We start from the raw sequence: 14,422 nt of genomic DNA on the forward strand, positions 1-14,422 counted from the left end.
GGGTTAAGGGTTATTAATTTTTAAAATCAGATCAAGCATACTGGGAAATATTAGCAGTGGGGATACCTAATTTAAATGGCGCCATTAGCCTGGACCATTAAGTTAATATGCTGGAAGTTTAAGTTCATATGTTTAAGTGAGTGCGTGAAGACATAGAGGGCTACTACGCATTCCGATTATCTTTGAAGCTGAATATATGTTATGTGTGTCCGGCTATATTTGGAATAAACTATGCAGAAAAACAATTTGAGTTTTTATTTGAGACGGATATGTTAGCAGCCTGTGGTAGCGACTGGCTATTCGGTTATTTATCATTCAGTCGCTGGAGAGAAGGATTGTGCAGCTGGTGATCTGCAGCTAGGTGGATACACTGTTGCACATTAGAATTGCTGAAACCGATGACATAGGGGACAACGTGGTACACCTCCACTTCTGTGGAGCCTAGTTATGGATGAACTTCTTCAGCTTCTCCCTGACAATGCTATGCTAGGCTATTCCGGCGCCATGGCGATAATTGCCAGAGAGAAGATTGAGAGCACCCTCCGTGGAATTAATCAAAGAGGCTTAAGATTAACAATGCTTACGATGTTTTACCAATTTAGGGCTAGCATTAATTGAGCGCCTCTGTATAACCATAGGCAGGAAGCCAAAAGAATTTTGCTTAGTTTTGCTAAAGAGCGATTTGAAAGAGGTATGGTCATATCCACTAGGAACATGGCGACGCAGGGTCCCGAACTGGTACAAAGACGGCTCGAAAGGCCTAGATGTAATAGGCGCAGGAATCTTTCGACCCACGACTAGGAGACTTATAAATCTTATCTTATAAAATCAAAGCGTCTTTGGTCCTTAGTAGGCACAATAATATCCGATTAGCGTGGGTACCTGGCCATCACTCCAGCGGGATCCGAGGCTTCTTGGGAGTGGGTTCCAATACTATAAAGGAGGAGTTTAGGAGGGAGAGAAACACTTTGGGGGATTTAACGTGGCGTAGTTCGGTATGCGTCAGGCAAGGGTTCTACTGGGAGCATTGCAAAGATTAATTAACCTCCCAAAGTAGAAGCTGACAATACTAACAGGTTTTCTAACAATGCGCTGCGGACAACGAAGACATCTGTATAAGCTGGGGATTGACCTTTGCCTGTTCTGCGACTCTACTTGCGAAACACCACTCCACATACTCATCGAGTGTCATGCAGTCTGCAGAAGAAGTGTGTGAGGTGTAGGCACATTCAGTGCCAATCCTCGAAAGCGCTATTGAACTTTGTGGGGGATCTAAGTTTAGAGGAAGTACTGCGAAGTGAAGAAGGCACAATAGATCACTTTTACTTAATATTCGGAAATCAGTGACAATGGGAACAATTGAGTTTCTTGTGCTGATTAATTATTATTTTGTGCATAAACAACTTTAACCGAAACCGAAGGTTAAAAAGTACTTTACTGAACGTTCAGTAACTCAAAAGAGCTCGTCGTGCCAAGTGTGTGAGGTGGCTGAGGCTGTAGGCATCTTAATTAATCGGTTACATCACATTTGGCATGATTATTTGGGTATGAGAAAGATTTCCGCGCGATGGGTTCCGCGATTGCTTACACTCGACCATAACCCAACCGTGCGACCACTTCAAAGGAGTGTTTGCGCAGTTTCGTTACCGTTGATGGAACATGGATGCATCACACCACACTAAAGGCTAAGGAACAATCAAAAAAGCAGCACGGTCATGACCACAGTTATTTCGGAAAATGATCACCGGGAAATATTACTTTTGTAAAGAAACGACCGCTCTTGGCGAAGAAAAAATTATTGTCTTATTAAGACAATGCACAGGTACAAACATGTGTAGTCAGTCAGTCAACTTGGCAAAAATCCATAAATTCGGCCACGAACTGTTAGTCCATCCAAAATATTCTCATTGCCCTCGTATTTTGAGATGTACTTACCCTGATACATCAAACCACAATTGATGCCCGCCGCAGACGTTTCGAAGACATTATGCTCCAGCTGCAAATCTATAAACAAATGATGTCCCATGTGTCCGCCGTTTCGCGTGCGCGCATCGAAAACGTCCTCACCATTCCCCGCCGCTTGCTCTTCTTCATCAACGTCTACTACATCGTTGAGGAAATCACTAAAACCATCGTGACAGGATCTCGCATTACTAATAGTGTTCGTTTTCGCCTCCTGCACAATTAACGCTGCCGCAGCTGCTGTGCCTGTAACAGATTTTTTTATGATTTCACTCGCTGGTTCCGGCAACTTCTGCACCAGCCGCGGTTCTGCCATCACGTGTGCCACATTATCGTATGTGTAATCATTGGCGACGACGTGGTCAGCTGCTGTTGTCGTGTCGGCTAATTTGTTTAATTTGATGTTAATCTCATTGGTGTTGGTTAACTCTGGTATACCGGAAACTAATTGTTGTTCGTTGTTGTTGTTGCTGTTTTTGCCCACCCCAACATCTTTATTATTATTGTTACTGTTATTACCGTAATTGCGGCCTGTCGTTTGTGCCAGTGTGCGCTCGCCATTTTTGTCTTGTCTGTGATGCTGGCTCTGCGCCGCCGTTGTTGTAGTCCCAGTGCCGAGGGCGGTCGCTGTGTCGATGGTTACGGGAGCAGTAGTGGCAGCAGTAGTGGCAGCATATTTTGCGGTGCGTTCGTTTAGCGCCACGGGCGGCCCTGCAGCGAGACTTCGTTGAGCGGGAGGCGGTCCTGGTGAACGGCCTGGCGCTGGGTCACTGTTCATGTGGCCGACCGTCTGGATGGTGAATAGTCCGAAAAATAAGAGGCATATAACTAATTTCGTCATTATAACTACTACAGCTACAGCGTGTTGCTCTCCTCTGTGGTTGCTCTGGCTCTGACTGTGGTTGTGGCTGAGACGGTCGTTGTCGTCGCTGTTTGTGTTTCTTTTGTTTTTGCTGCTGAGGTTGCTTTTGGTGCAGTTGGTTGTGGTAGTATTGTGATTGCGTTTGTAGCAGTCGGTATGGTTGTTGTTGTTCTTCCTGCTGTGGTGGTCGACGTCTCTTCAATTGGATTTCCATAGACGTTGGTTGCGCTTTTGCGGTTTCCAAAGGAAGTTGTTGCTATTTAACTCGTTGTTGTTGCTGCTGTTGTTTGCAGGTAACGGCAATTAGTAAATTTGGAGCTAATTACCTCTGTTTCCTATCCGCTCTTTATTAAATTACATCTTCTGCTAATTATTGTAAGGCTTCGCTTGCAATGGTTTTTTAGATTTTTATGGTTGCCTTACCATTATCACCACTTTAAACGCGTTCGATGCCGGCAAACAGTTATTTTGTTGTTACTTTCGCCGATTCTGAACCCCATTTGAAGGCATCATATTTTTGGAAGTACTTATTGGTTTTAAGTGATAGTCATCAGTAATATCTGTAATGAAAAAAATTAAAAGTAAGTAAATGAGCTTTACGAAAATACAAAGAAATATTTTTACTATCGATAACAAGGTGTAATTTTTGTGGTTTTTTCAAAATTGTATTTTATATTCAAAACTAGGCTCATTTGAACTGTATAACTTTCTGTTACGAGATATAAGGATTTATATGGAATGACCTCGAGAAAATTTCTCAAAATCAGATATATTTTGTAAATAAAGAACACGTTTTAGAAACTTTTTATGGCGACCTACGTGGCCAGGGTGGGACAGGGTGGTCCCAAAATAGAAAGCGCTCAAAGTTTTCCATTTTTTTGTGGGGAAAAAGCACTTTACGTTAAAAATCAATATTTTTTGATCTCAAAACTCTGTTTCTCTTCAAGAGACTTCCAATAATTACATATACCCAATAAATTATTCAACCATTGTTTCATAGTAAAATATATTTTATAGGTCTGCCAAAATCCCCAGAAAATGCAATGTTTTCCGATCGAAAAATATTGATTTTAAAGTATTCTATACCATTTCCAAGAAAAGTTGTTTTTCCCATATAAAATACATGGAAATCTTTGAGCGCTTTGAGTGACCTATAAAATTTTTCACAATCATAGGGGGTGAGCATGACAATTTCGACTTTACTTATTTTGGACCACCCTAATATGTAACCTGGGCATATGCTTCAGAGTTAACGGATTTGTAGGTCAAAAACGGTGAAAAATGATAAACCGCGATTTTCCAAACCGTTTGCCGACCCCTAAAACTCAGTCGATTTTGGAATAGGTGTTCGTTTCAAAAACATATTAAAAGCACATTTTAAATCCGCATGGACCAAGAAAATGTAACAAACACTGTGGGTAATATGGAGCAAAATAAAAAAACTCAATTTTAAACAAATTGAGTTTTTGGGGCACTTCCCGAACACCTTGCCGACACATAAAAATGCTTTTATTATAAAATGCTTTATACATCAAGACAGGGTATGTACTTTAAAAACCCCCATGGCCCAGAAATCTTACTAAGGATTACTTCCGGCACTGCTTAAAAATGTGTAAACCAAATTTTCGAACATAGCCTTTTTCTGTTACGTTTACGTTCTGTCAAGTAATGTTGAAAACAATTTTATTGATGTTTTTGACCATTCAATAAAATGCGAATGTGCAGCGAAATGCAAAATCTACTATTTGAAGTGCATGGTTGGGTTGCCCCCTTCTCAAAATACTGTACTTAATAAAAAAAAAATTGTTTGAATACGCAATTACAATAACTTCAAAATAAGACTTTTTTCAAGGCACATTAAACAGGTAGTATCAGTAGAGCAAAAACAACATTTTCATGTATTTTGTTGTTGCTTCTGGTATCGAAAGTGTCAAAAACTGTTCTGAATTTTTTCTTCAAATCAAAGCGTGCCAAGTGAAATACAAAAAATTATAAAAAATAAAAAATTGAAATTGGAAAAAATAAAAATTGATGCAACTTTCTTTCCTAGTAAATTTGTTTGCTTCTCGAAGCATTGATCCATCCTTTGCAAGGGCCAGTAATCAGCGGTTGTGCTGCTGAGTTGGGCGAACGTTCCAAAAGCTGCTATTCAATCGCTTGTTTTGTATGGAAAAAGGTTTCACATGCAAATGGATTTTAACAATTCAGAATTTTTGTGAGAAAAAATTAAAAATATTTGACATTTTCGAGACCAAATAATTTGAAAATAAATCAAATCAGCTGCTCTACTGATACTACCTGTTCAATGTACCTTGACTTTTTTCTGTTCCAAAAAAAAATTTCGGAACAAAAGTTGTTAGTGAATAGATATATTGCCGAAATCTTTAATAAAATAAAATTTTTTCTAACTTTGTTCTGGAAGATTTTTCGATTCAAAAACGGCGCCGAACAAATTTTGTTAGGGAAAATTCTTGATTTTGTTAACTTTGGTCCTAAACTGCCACGTCCATTCCTATGGGTTTGGCGCCTTAGTTCCCTACCAAACTAAACGGGATGGGTATTCCACCAGAATCCGCAATATTTCTTTTCGATAGGCCTGATAGTTTCTTAAGTAATCATTCCAGTTTTTTTTTATGAAAAAATGAAAAAAATTCAAACTTCAACAGAATGGGAATCTCATAACAATTCTGTAGAGGAATTTGATAGTGGCATCCATCAATCAAGTGATTTGTTTTAAATAAAAAAAAAACAATTGCATATTCTCTTTGATATACATTTAAACAATATTGATTGACATACATTCAAACCACATTTTATAGAAGCATTTTGTTCAAACTCCACCACGTTCTTGCTATGGTTACTGGTAACCAATGTATAAAAGCATTTCAACCCTTTTTCTAGAGTCACAAGTTTTTTTAGAATTCTTAAAGTATTTTTACATATAAATATAATCTCGTTCAAAGCTCGTTTTTTAATCACCCCGTTTACACAGGCAAATCTTAGATTATTAGCTGACAAATTTGTTGCGCTTGTTATTCTCACATCTCCAGAAAAATTAAGTTCCTTCTATGTGCCGCCGTGATCACTTTTTTCTGCTATATTAAGCAATTTAAATCTTTTTTTCTATTTTTTTTTTTACTTTTTCATTTGGCATTTCTCCTCTTCTTCGTAAAAATAATCGATAAATCTAGGTTGGACACTGAAAAGTTATCGGTTTAATCTGAGATTATTTTACAATTACAGATTAACGATGGTACTACTTATATGTGAACCTAGCATTATTTCATGCCACACGTATGATAGAGATACAAAAATTGTTGACCTATTATAATTTTTTTTTGTTCTTTTTGGTGGAAACTATAATTTTTTAAATTAAAATTAAATTTAAAATTTTATTGCATTTTTAAAATAATGGTTTATTTCGATAGGTCATTTTCTAAGCTTTCCAACGATATATAATTTGTATGGGCGTGGCAAACGGACTACAAATTTTTCATCATAGAACGCACTCAGGTCCACCTTGCATTTATGTCGGCAATAACACAAGTTTACAGTTTTTAAGATATAGCCGAATTTCGGGTTTTTAAGATCCGAAAAATATGCACTCACTTAATTTTGTTAGATATACATAGTTAGCCTTTGCTTCACATTTCGTGGATTAACATATAGGCTTATGCTTTTGACATCGACATCATCTGTCTCAAAAAACGCTACGTTGGTCGGCCTTTTCCAAGTTGGATATGCAACAAGCTGACCAACAAGTGCTACCTGACTGAGTTGACTATTGAGAAGTAAATTACCAGAAGTGTTAACGAAGACAGCATCTAATCAGGCGGCCTTTGGAGTGTTCGAGAGAAAGATTCTGTGGAAAATGTATGACCTTTTCGCACTGTGTACCGCAGACGACGTAGAATTAAATTGCAGCGGCTCCGCTGGCTGCCCCATATCGCAAGAATACTTGATTGCTATTTAGAACTCTGCCAAAATGGTTATAACGACTATCAATCGAATAAACCAAGTACTATGGAATTAAATCTGTTGCCCAATTCGAATGCAATGGTTATGAACAGGGAACGGATTTTATGGAAATTGCCTTTTTTTCTGCTAAAGAGATAGAGTATATTCGATTAAGAATGTCCACGATATAGCTTTCCCTGATTCCATATATGTGACCTGGTCTACGAAAAGGGAGCTTACGTGCGAAAACTAGTTTTCTGTGAAAAAGCTGTTAAAAGTAAGCAACTCGTTTCGTCAGTTTCTCATTATCTCGTTAATTGTTCTCCGCACCGGACGTCCAGCAAGTGTTGTTGTTGGTCCAGTAAGTGTTGTTGTTGGTCCAGTAAGTGTTGCTGTTGGTCGGAATATTATTGTAGTTCATCGTGTAAGTTGCTAGTGTGGATGTATATATATATGGATGTATATTTTGTCGTATTTTTACTCTTCTTTCTCTACATTTTTAGTACACTTCTAAGCAAGTTAGGTTTTCTGCTTTTCACCACGTGAAAAAGCATCTCATCTTCCATCCGAATCAACCAAAAAGTGAAAATTGATTTTTTGACACCTAAGCCCCCTTTCCGTAGACCAGGTCACATATACACATTTAATGTTGCCTTTTTTTGCCTTTTTTAAGATATTTGCCTTTTTTTGCCTTTTCTACCTTTAAAAAAGTGATTATACATTTAGTACATTCAAGGCTTTTCTTCGCGAAAATCGAATGAAAATGCTGCCAGAAAACTTCAAAATGTATCTTGTGGTTCAATGTTACTACAACCATGCAGATTAAAGTTTTATGAGTTAGAAACTCGAAAGGATAAAATAGTCAAAGATTCAAAGTAAAAATTTTTCATATAATGAAACTAGTTCATAGCTTTTCTCTTTTTACTTGTAATATAAACATTTCTAAAAAAAAATATATTTTTGGATTGTTCTTCGTATTTTCTGTCTTTTTTTAGTGCCTTATTTTGCTTTTTTTGCAATACCTTTTTTTTTGCCTTTTCCTGCCTTTTTCGCTATTTTATTTTGCCTTTTTTGCCTTTTTTACAATACCTAGTGCCTTTTCCTGCCTTTTTCGCTATTTTATTTTGCCTTTTCCAGCCTATTTCGTTACTTTATTTTGCCTTTTTTATAGGTTTTTAGGTCCTAAAATCCGTTCCCTGGTTATGAACATCTCGTTAATTTTAATGAACAAAAAAGTTGCTGGTTGCCTGTGATCTTAATGGAATAAAACCTACTTAACTAATTAATGGTAATTGAAATGTAGTTTCTCTTGGGAATGAATTTAATTAGTAGGCAGATAAGCATACTTGTACATATGCAAGTATGTGTACATACAATATGAAAAATATATGTGGAGGATATGTTGTGTGCATTTTCAATCAAACTCCACCAAAAAATGTAAACAACACGCCGATATGTAGCAAACTGTGTAATGATGGATATCTACGAAAGTTACTACATACAGTGCACAACTAAATTGATCAGTTAAACTAATAACTTTATAACTTAAAGATTTACATAGCTAGGTATTTATTAGACAACGATTTTTATTAACCCAAAAAATAAATAGGTACATATGTAAATGCTTTAACGTGTGAGGCCGACACCTTTGATTGGAATACCTCTTAGTTTTTCCTGATAAAAATCAAAAACTGAACTGGTTTTCTATCCTGGTAAATTGAAAAGTGGATTTAAAACTTTTTTTCTTTTTAATAAAATTTACCTACAATAAATATTTTGTATATTTTTTTACAATTTCACTTCCCCTAATTCGTAAGTCTTAAACAAAGATTTTAAATTAATGCTTTGCTAAATAAATCAATACTATTAAGTATTAAGAATTATTTATTAAACCTTATCAAATGGTTAAGATACGAATTTTAGTAGATATATTTTATGAAAACTATTGTTATTCACTGTATAGATTCCTTTGCATTTTGCACACATATAAACATATTTACCGCATGTTACCCTGCAGAAAATCAAACTGGTTCAGAACTCCCGCCAAACTAGTTTGAAAAGAAAAAAGGGAAAAAATTATTTTTAATTCGTTTTTATTATGTAACAATTATTAACTGAAACAGGAGAATCCATTTTCTTCATAAAAAATTTAATACAAACAAACAAAAATTCTAAAATCCGGCTTAACTGGTGTCTTGCAAATTGTATTAGCTTACATAAAAGAGAATAGTCAAATTTAGTGGAAAATGAAGGCTCCAGTGAATACTAAATTCCAGTTTAAACCACTTTGTACCGCGATTTGAAGTCGCGACCAACGATTTTAGAGTCGGAGGTCTTTTCGTCGAGCCACTTTCGTCTTGTCCGCAGTGCACGGACTTTACCAGCTTTTTAGCTGTATTTTATTTTCTACCATTTTTACGAAGAAAGGCTAAACATTTACCAAGATTCTCCGTAAAGAAAGCAAAGATATTTAAATGAGCGCAGTGTATATATTTATATATTTTATCATAGAACATACCTAAAATAAAAATGAAAAGTTAACTCTGACCATGGGGACTTTAAAAGGGCCTTTATTAGGCCTGAATCGCGGCATCCGTGATCAAATCAAATTCGAATCGAAATTTCTTTTTGAGATTAAAACATTTAGCAGCAAGTTCGCCCTTTTAATTTGAAATGTATTTGAAAAAAAAACAGCTAGAATGGTATTTCATTTGATTTGAATCGTGCCGTGATTCGGGCCCGGTTCAATATATTTGTTTTTTGTTAAATGTGTTACTGACTATTTTTTGCCAATTTTTTGTTGTTTTATAAAAGAATATAATTTATTCCACGAAGTACAAAAATAAAAATTACACTAACAAATTTTATGTGTAATGACAGTAAAAATTACAACAAATACATCCTTTTGAGGTTACGAACAATCAAGGCGTAAATACTGTTGGTCTGGTAACCCCACCTTATATGAATTTGCCTTGATTTATCCTTTATGGGTAAAAACTATCTAAGTACGTTTCTTTTAAGAAAATGTACCAATTCTATTCTGTACTGTTTTTTCATGAGAAATAATTACAATGAAACCCGCTTAAGTACCTAACCCGCTCAATAAAACAACATTTTTGGGCACCGTGCATTTTTTCATGTAATCTGAAGAAAATCCCTCTTTTAAGTACCTCCCCGCTTATTTAACCAACCCGCCTAAGTATCTAAATTTTTCTTACCCCATTTACCATTTTACTTATGATTTTCCGCTTTTAAGTGCTCTATTAAAAGTTCTTAAAATATTTACATATTTTGAAATTCAGTGGTAGCGCTACACAATGGATATTAATTGCCACCGTCAGTGTAACAACATGCATGTTTCAAGTAACTAAAAATAACCGTTGATTTTTTTTTAAATTTTTTATCTCATCTGCTTCCATACAACAAATAAACACAATTTTTATGTGAAGAAACCCGTAGCACCTTCGGCAAAAAAATTCTAAAAATCAACGGGTATTTTACCACTTGCAACTTGTTACACTAAAATTGAATGGTGTCACTTGTGAAAAAAAAGTTGATGAATTTTCAGTGATATACAAAATTTTAAACTTATGTTTATATGGTATTTGTTATGCAATGAACTGTATTTTAATTGAAAAATCTTAAAAAGGGATAAGCATAAGCGGAAAACAGTTGAACTGAATTTGAGTTTGAATTTGGTCCAAACTGTATGTGCATATGTAAAAATAAGTATGTATAATCAATGATTTTTAAAGAATTGAATTATTGTAGAAATGACAAAACATTGCTTTATCTATTTTTTAATAAACTTTATGTGTTTAAATAACGCTACGATCTTTGTATTACGTATACTTCATTAAGTTAACAAGAAGTTGTAACTACATCAATAATTATGTTCGCTTAAGTACCCACATCGAGGTAGTTAAGCGGGTTTTTTTAAGTACCCAACCCGCCTAAGTACCTCAAAAAGCTGAAATTTTTTCGTGAGGTACTTAAACGGGTTTTACTGTACATTCTTTTTTCACTACTATGAAAGGCATGAAAATCTGTAGGTCGGGAAAACTTCACTGCTGAAGTCAGCAATTTGTAATGCTTTGACTTCGGCAAATAAGTCCGAACGAGAATAAAAACTCTACAAAGCTCTCCAAACCAACAAAAATCCCCTCAGGCAAAACTGTTTTCTTAAGGAACGGTTCTTGCGGTGTTTCAGGCCGTACTAAAACGCAATAAAAGACTTCATATTTTTGGAACTACAGTGAAACCTCTCCTAACGGACACCTCTATTAGATGGACATCTCCCTTGGGCGGACATTTTTTCCTATACCAAGTTTTAAGTAGAAATTTCGGAACAAATTACTCTCTCTTCAGCGGAAACTCTCTTGGCCGGACGTGGACAGTTATTTTGCATAAAATTGACACGAAAGCCTCTATTGAGCTAACGCGAACCTCTTTTCAACGGACACTAAGATTTCTTTTCATAACAAATCAAACAAAAACCTCCGTTGAGCGGACGCGAACTCCTCATAGGCGGACTACTAAATGGAAAAGGGGGGGCGACTTCCCGCATAAAATGTGATTTTTATGCACACATTTAGTTTGGTTTGCGCAGTGGTTTAGGTTCGTCATTTGAATTATCAGAAACCCTTGGTGAATCCAATTCCAATTCTGATGAATTTATAACAATAGATAATAATAAATAAATGGACCGAAAATTTAGATTTCTGGTTGGATTTTGTTACTGATAAGAACATGAAAACTATTGATGAAAAAGGTACTGACACTGAAAAAAATTAAAAATAAAACTTACGTCAATCGAAAACTTCCCAATTTTTTATGTAATGAATTTTTGGTTTTATGTAGTTTATGGACTGAAATGTAATATTTATTTTTATTTTGTTATTACTTAATATGTACTTACGCACATAAATGAAATATGCACTTTTGAAAAAATACATGCACATTTTTGTGTGAACGATGTAATATCAATATATTTTATTCAAATAAGAAATAGTTGCTATTTAATTAATTAAAACATTAAAAAGTTCTAAAATAAGCATCCCTTCCATTGAGCGGACACCTATCTTGGGCGGACAAAAATGGCTAACGGTGAGTGTCCGCCCAAGGGAGGTTTCACTGTACTTCTGAGTGGAAAAAGAACCGTGCTAAATATAAGCAAAGAGAAAAGTGAGCGAAAGTGAGTTTTGGCCTAGTACGTTTTTTGTTTGGATGAAAAGAGAAGGCGCGCCCGCGTTACTCACTTTCGCTACAATTATATCGAGTTGTCCCTTCTTGTTATCTACGTTCTGTGATAAAAGTACATTTTGGAACCAACCATGTCCGACTGGGTATACCCAATTAAATAAGCATGTATGTATGTGTGTTATTACATTCCCATACAAATATCTATACATGCAAGCAACGGGGAGAATGAAATGTGTGAGCAAATGAGTTTCCATGGTTGTTCCTATACCCAAAGGATTGGTTTGTTCTTTCAGCACAATATTTTAGCTTATTCGATGTTTACGTGGGGATAATCCCGTAGGTGTATAAATTCATTTTATACATATACGTATATGCTTGGTTGCTTAGGTGTGTAGGAACGAGGATTTTCCGCTTATTTTGTAGTTATTTTTTTCATATATTGTCATTGACTAAGCGTTTGGGAGTGTAGAGTTTTTGTTGTTGGGAAGTTAAGTTTTTGTAATTTAAAATTAGATGAATTAATTGATGGTTCATTAAGGATTTTCTGACAAAACATTTTGAACTTCTATGGGCTCTAGTAATATTTATTTAAAACAACATATGATTTTTTGCCCCGCCTCCAAAAGGTAAATGTCCTTTTTCGAGAGCTTTTCAATAAACAAAATACAATCCAGGATTTACCATTGATCGCGGAGAGCTGACCAAAAGAAAAAAGTACACATTTGAAGGCTAATTTAAGCACTATTCAACATAAACAACTGTGACTGTTGTTAAATATCTGGAATTTTAGTATCAAGCTCAAGAAAAACAAACAACTCATATAAAAACGCTTAAGAGATGAAATTTTCTTCTATCAACATTTCTTAAATCAATTGCAGCTCTCAAGAAACAAGTGGTCTTATATTTATTTCTTCAAGAAAATTTACAGATACGGCATGGTACATTTTCAAGCAAAAATTTTTCGGCCCTTAATAATTCATGGCAATAGAACCAATTAGATGGATCAGATCACATTGAAGATGGCACAGCGCCGAAACGAGCTTGTCGCCAAACCAAATTTTGAAATTCCTGCCCTCCTGCCCTGTCAGAAGCATCAACAATCAAAAAGATAATTGCAGAAAGCCATACTTATCAACCCAACGAATGAAAAACAGAAGCATGAAGTCGCTTGTAAAATTACGGAGCAATTATGATTAAAGCTTATCTCCAGGCTCACTGCAAGAACTACACTAGCATTAGTGATGTGGGCAAACTTGATATTATATCGATGGCTGAGTGGAAGGTCCTATCTCGGCTCGGCAAAATTTTTCAATATAATTTCGCTGTATTGTACCAATTGTCCTCCCAATTTTTTATATTGTACCAATAGCCCAATATAAAAAATGTACAAATCTGTACAAATGAACCAATCGTGGTACATTGCTTTTAGAAACATAATAGAAATGAAATTCACTGAAAATTTTAAGCGCCAAGAACTTGGTTCCGACCCACCGTGACTGATTTATATACCATTTGGACGAGAGAAACCTATAAATAGGGGAAAAAATTGGCTGTGCTCATTAAAATGTAGCATGAGGGAAGGATCATCGGCTATTAAACCAAAAATTAGCTGGTATTAGAAGGTTTTTGGCAGAAAAATGTTGTGAAGTAAGATTAGCAAAGAAACCCATTATGGCTTATAAAAGCAGCTATTTCTAAACGTAGAAAGAACAAAGTTACGCAGATTAACTTCGAATAAACGACTATGAATTAACTTATACTGTGAACCTACTTTAATCGCCGAATTTTTGAAATTTTGAATTTTTCAAATTTGATGATTTGAGCGGCAGCGTTGCTGAAATGATAAGGTCTTCCGAAAGTCCATTGATGCGCTCCAGTAAAAAATAAAAAAAATATATATTTAGGAATCGATTTTTTTAAATTTTAATGTAGACACCAATAGTTTTATGAGTTAGTTTCCCAATTACTTTCCATGAATAAGTAATCGATGACAAACCATTATTTGCGTATACATATAACATAAATCCAGAAATGGAGGTGAATTAGTACAAATACGTGCAATTTGCTGCGTGTGGGTTTATTAAAGTAAACGCAAAAGCCCAATACTAAAATCACTAAATCACTCCTTCGGGAGTTGAATGCACTTTGACCTTAAGTACAAAGTACATACATATGTATATGTATTTATGTATGTATGTATGTACACATAATGGAATTTCTGTCTGCTGTGGCATATTTACACTAACATACATATGTATGCACATAAATTTAACCATAAATAATATTTTAACTGGCTTATGTCGAAGGAAGTTGACTATAAATTTGTATATCCACATATGTACATAAGCATTAGGGTGCATCACTCTCCGCACAAAAAAAATTGGTACTGCATTTTCAGCGGGATTATTAAATTCACTAAAACTTTCGCTAAAACATTTT

The 14,422-nt window shown here is 35.3% G+C and overlaps 1 protein-coding gene across 1 annotated transcript in view; it reads right to left on the minus strand.

The window, feature by feature from the left end:
- LOC118733932 overlaps nucleotides 1–14,422 on the minus strand; it is a gene marked incomplete in the record, with an annotated part of 328,743 nt that overhangs the window by 89,237 nt on the left and 225,084 nt on the right. Inside the window, 1 exon segment of the mRNA XM_036463569.1 lies at nucleotides 1,936–3,384. Coding sequence (XP_036319462.1) covers nucleotides 1,936–2,803 — 868 coding nt within the window.

Source organism: Rhagoletis pomonella, unplaced genomic scaffold (assembly GCF_013731165.1).
Source record: "Rhagoletis pomonella isolate Grant_MI unplaced genomic scaffold, Rhpom_1.0 Rhpom_scaffold_00002, whole genome shotgun sequence".
NCBI classification, from domain to species: domain Eukaryota; kingdom Metazoa; phylum Arthropoda; class Insecta; order Diptera; family Tephritidae; genus Rhagoletis; species Rhagoletis pomonella.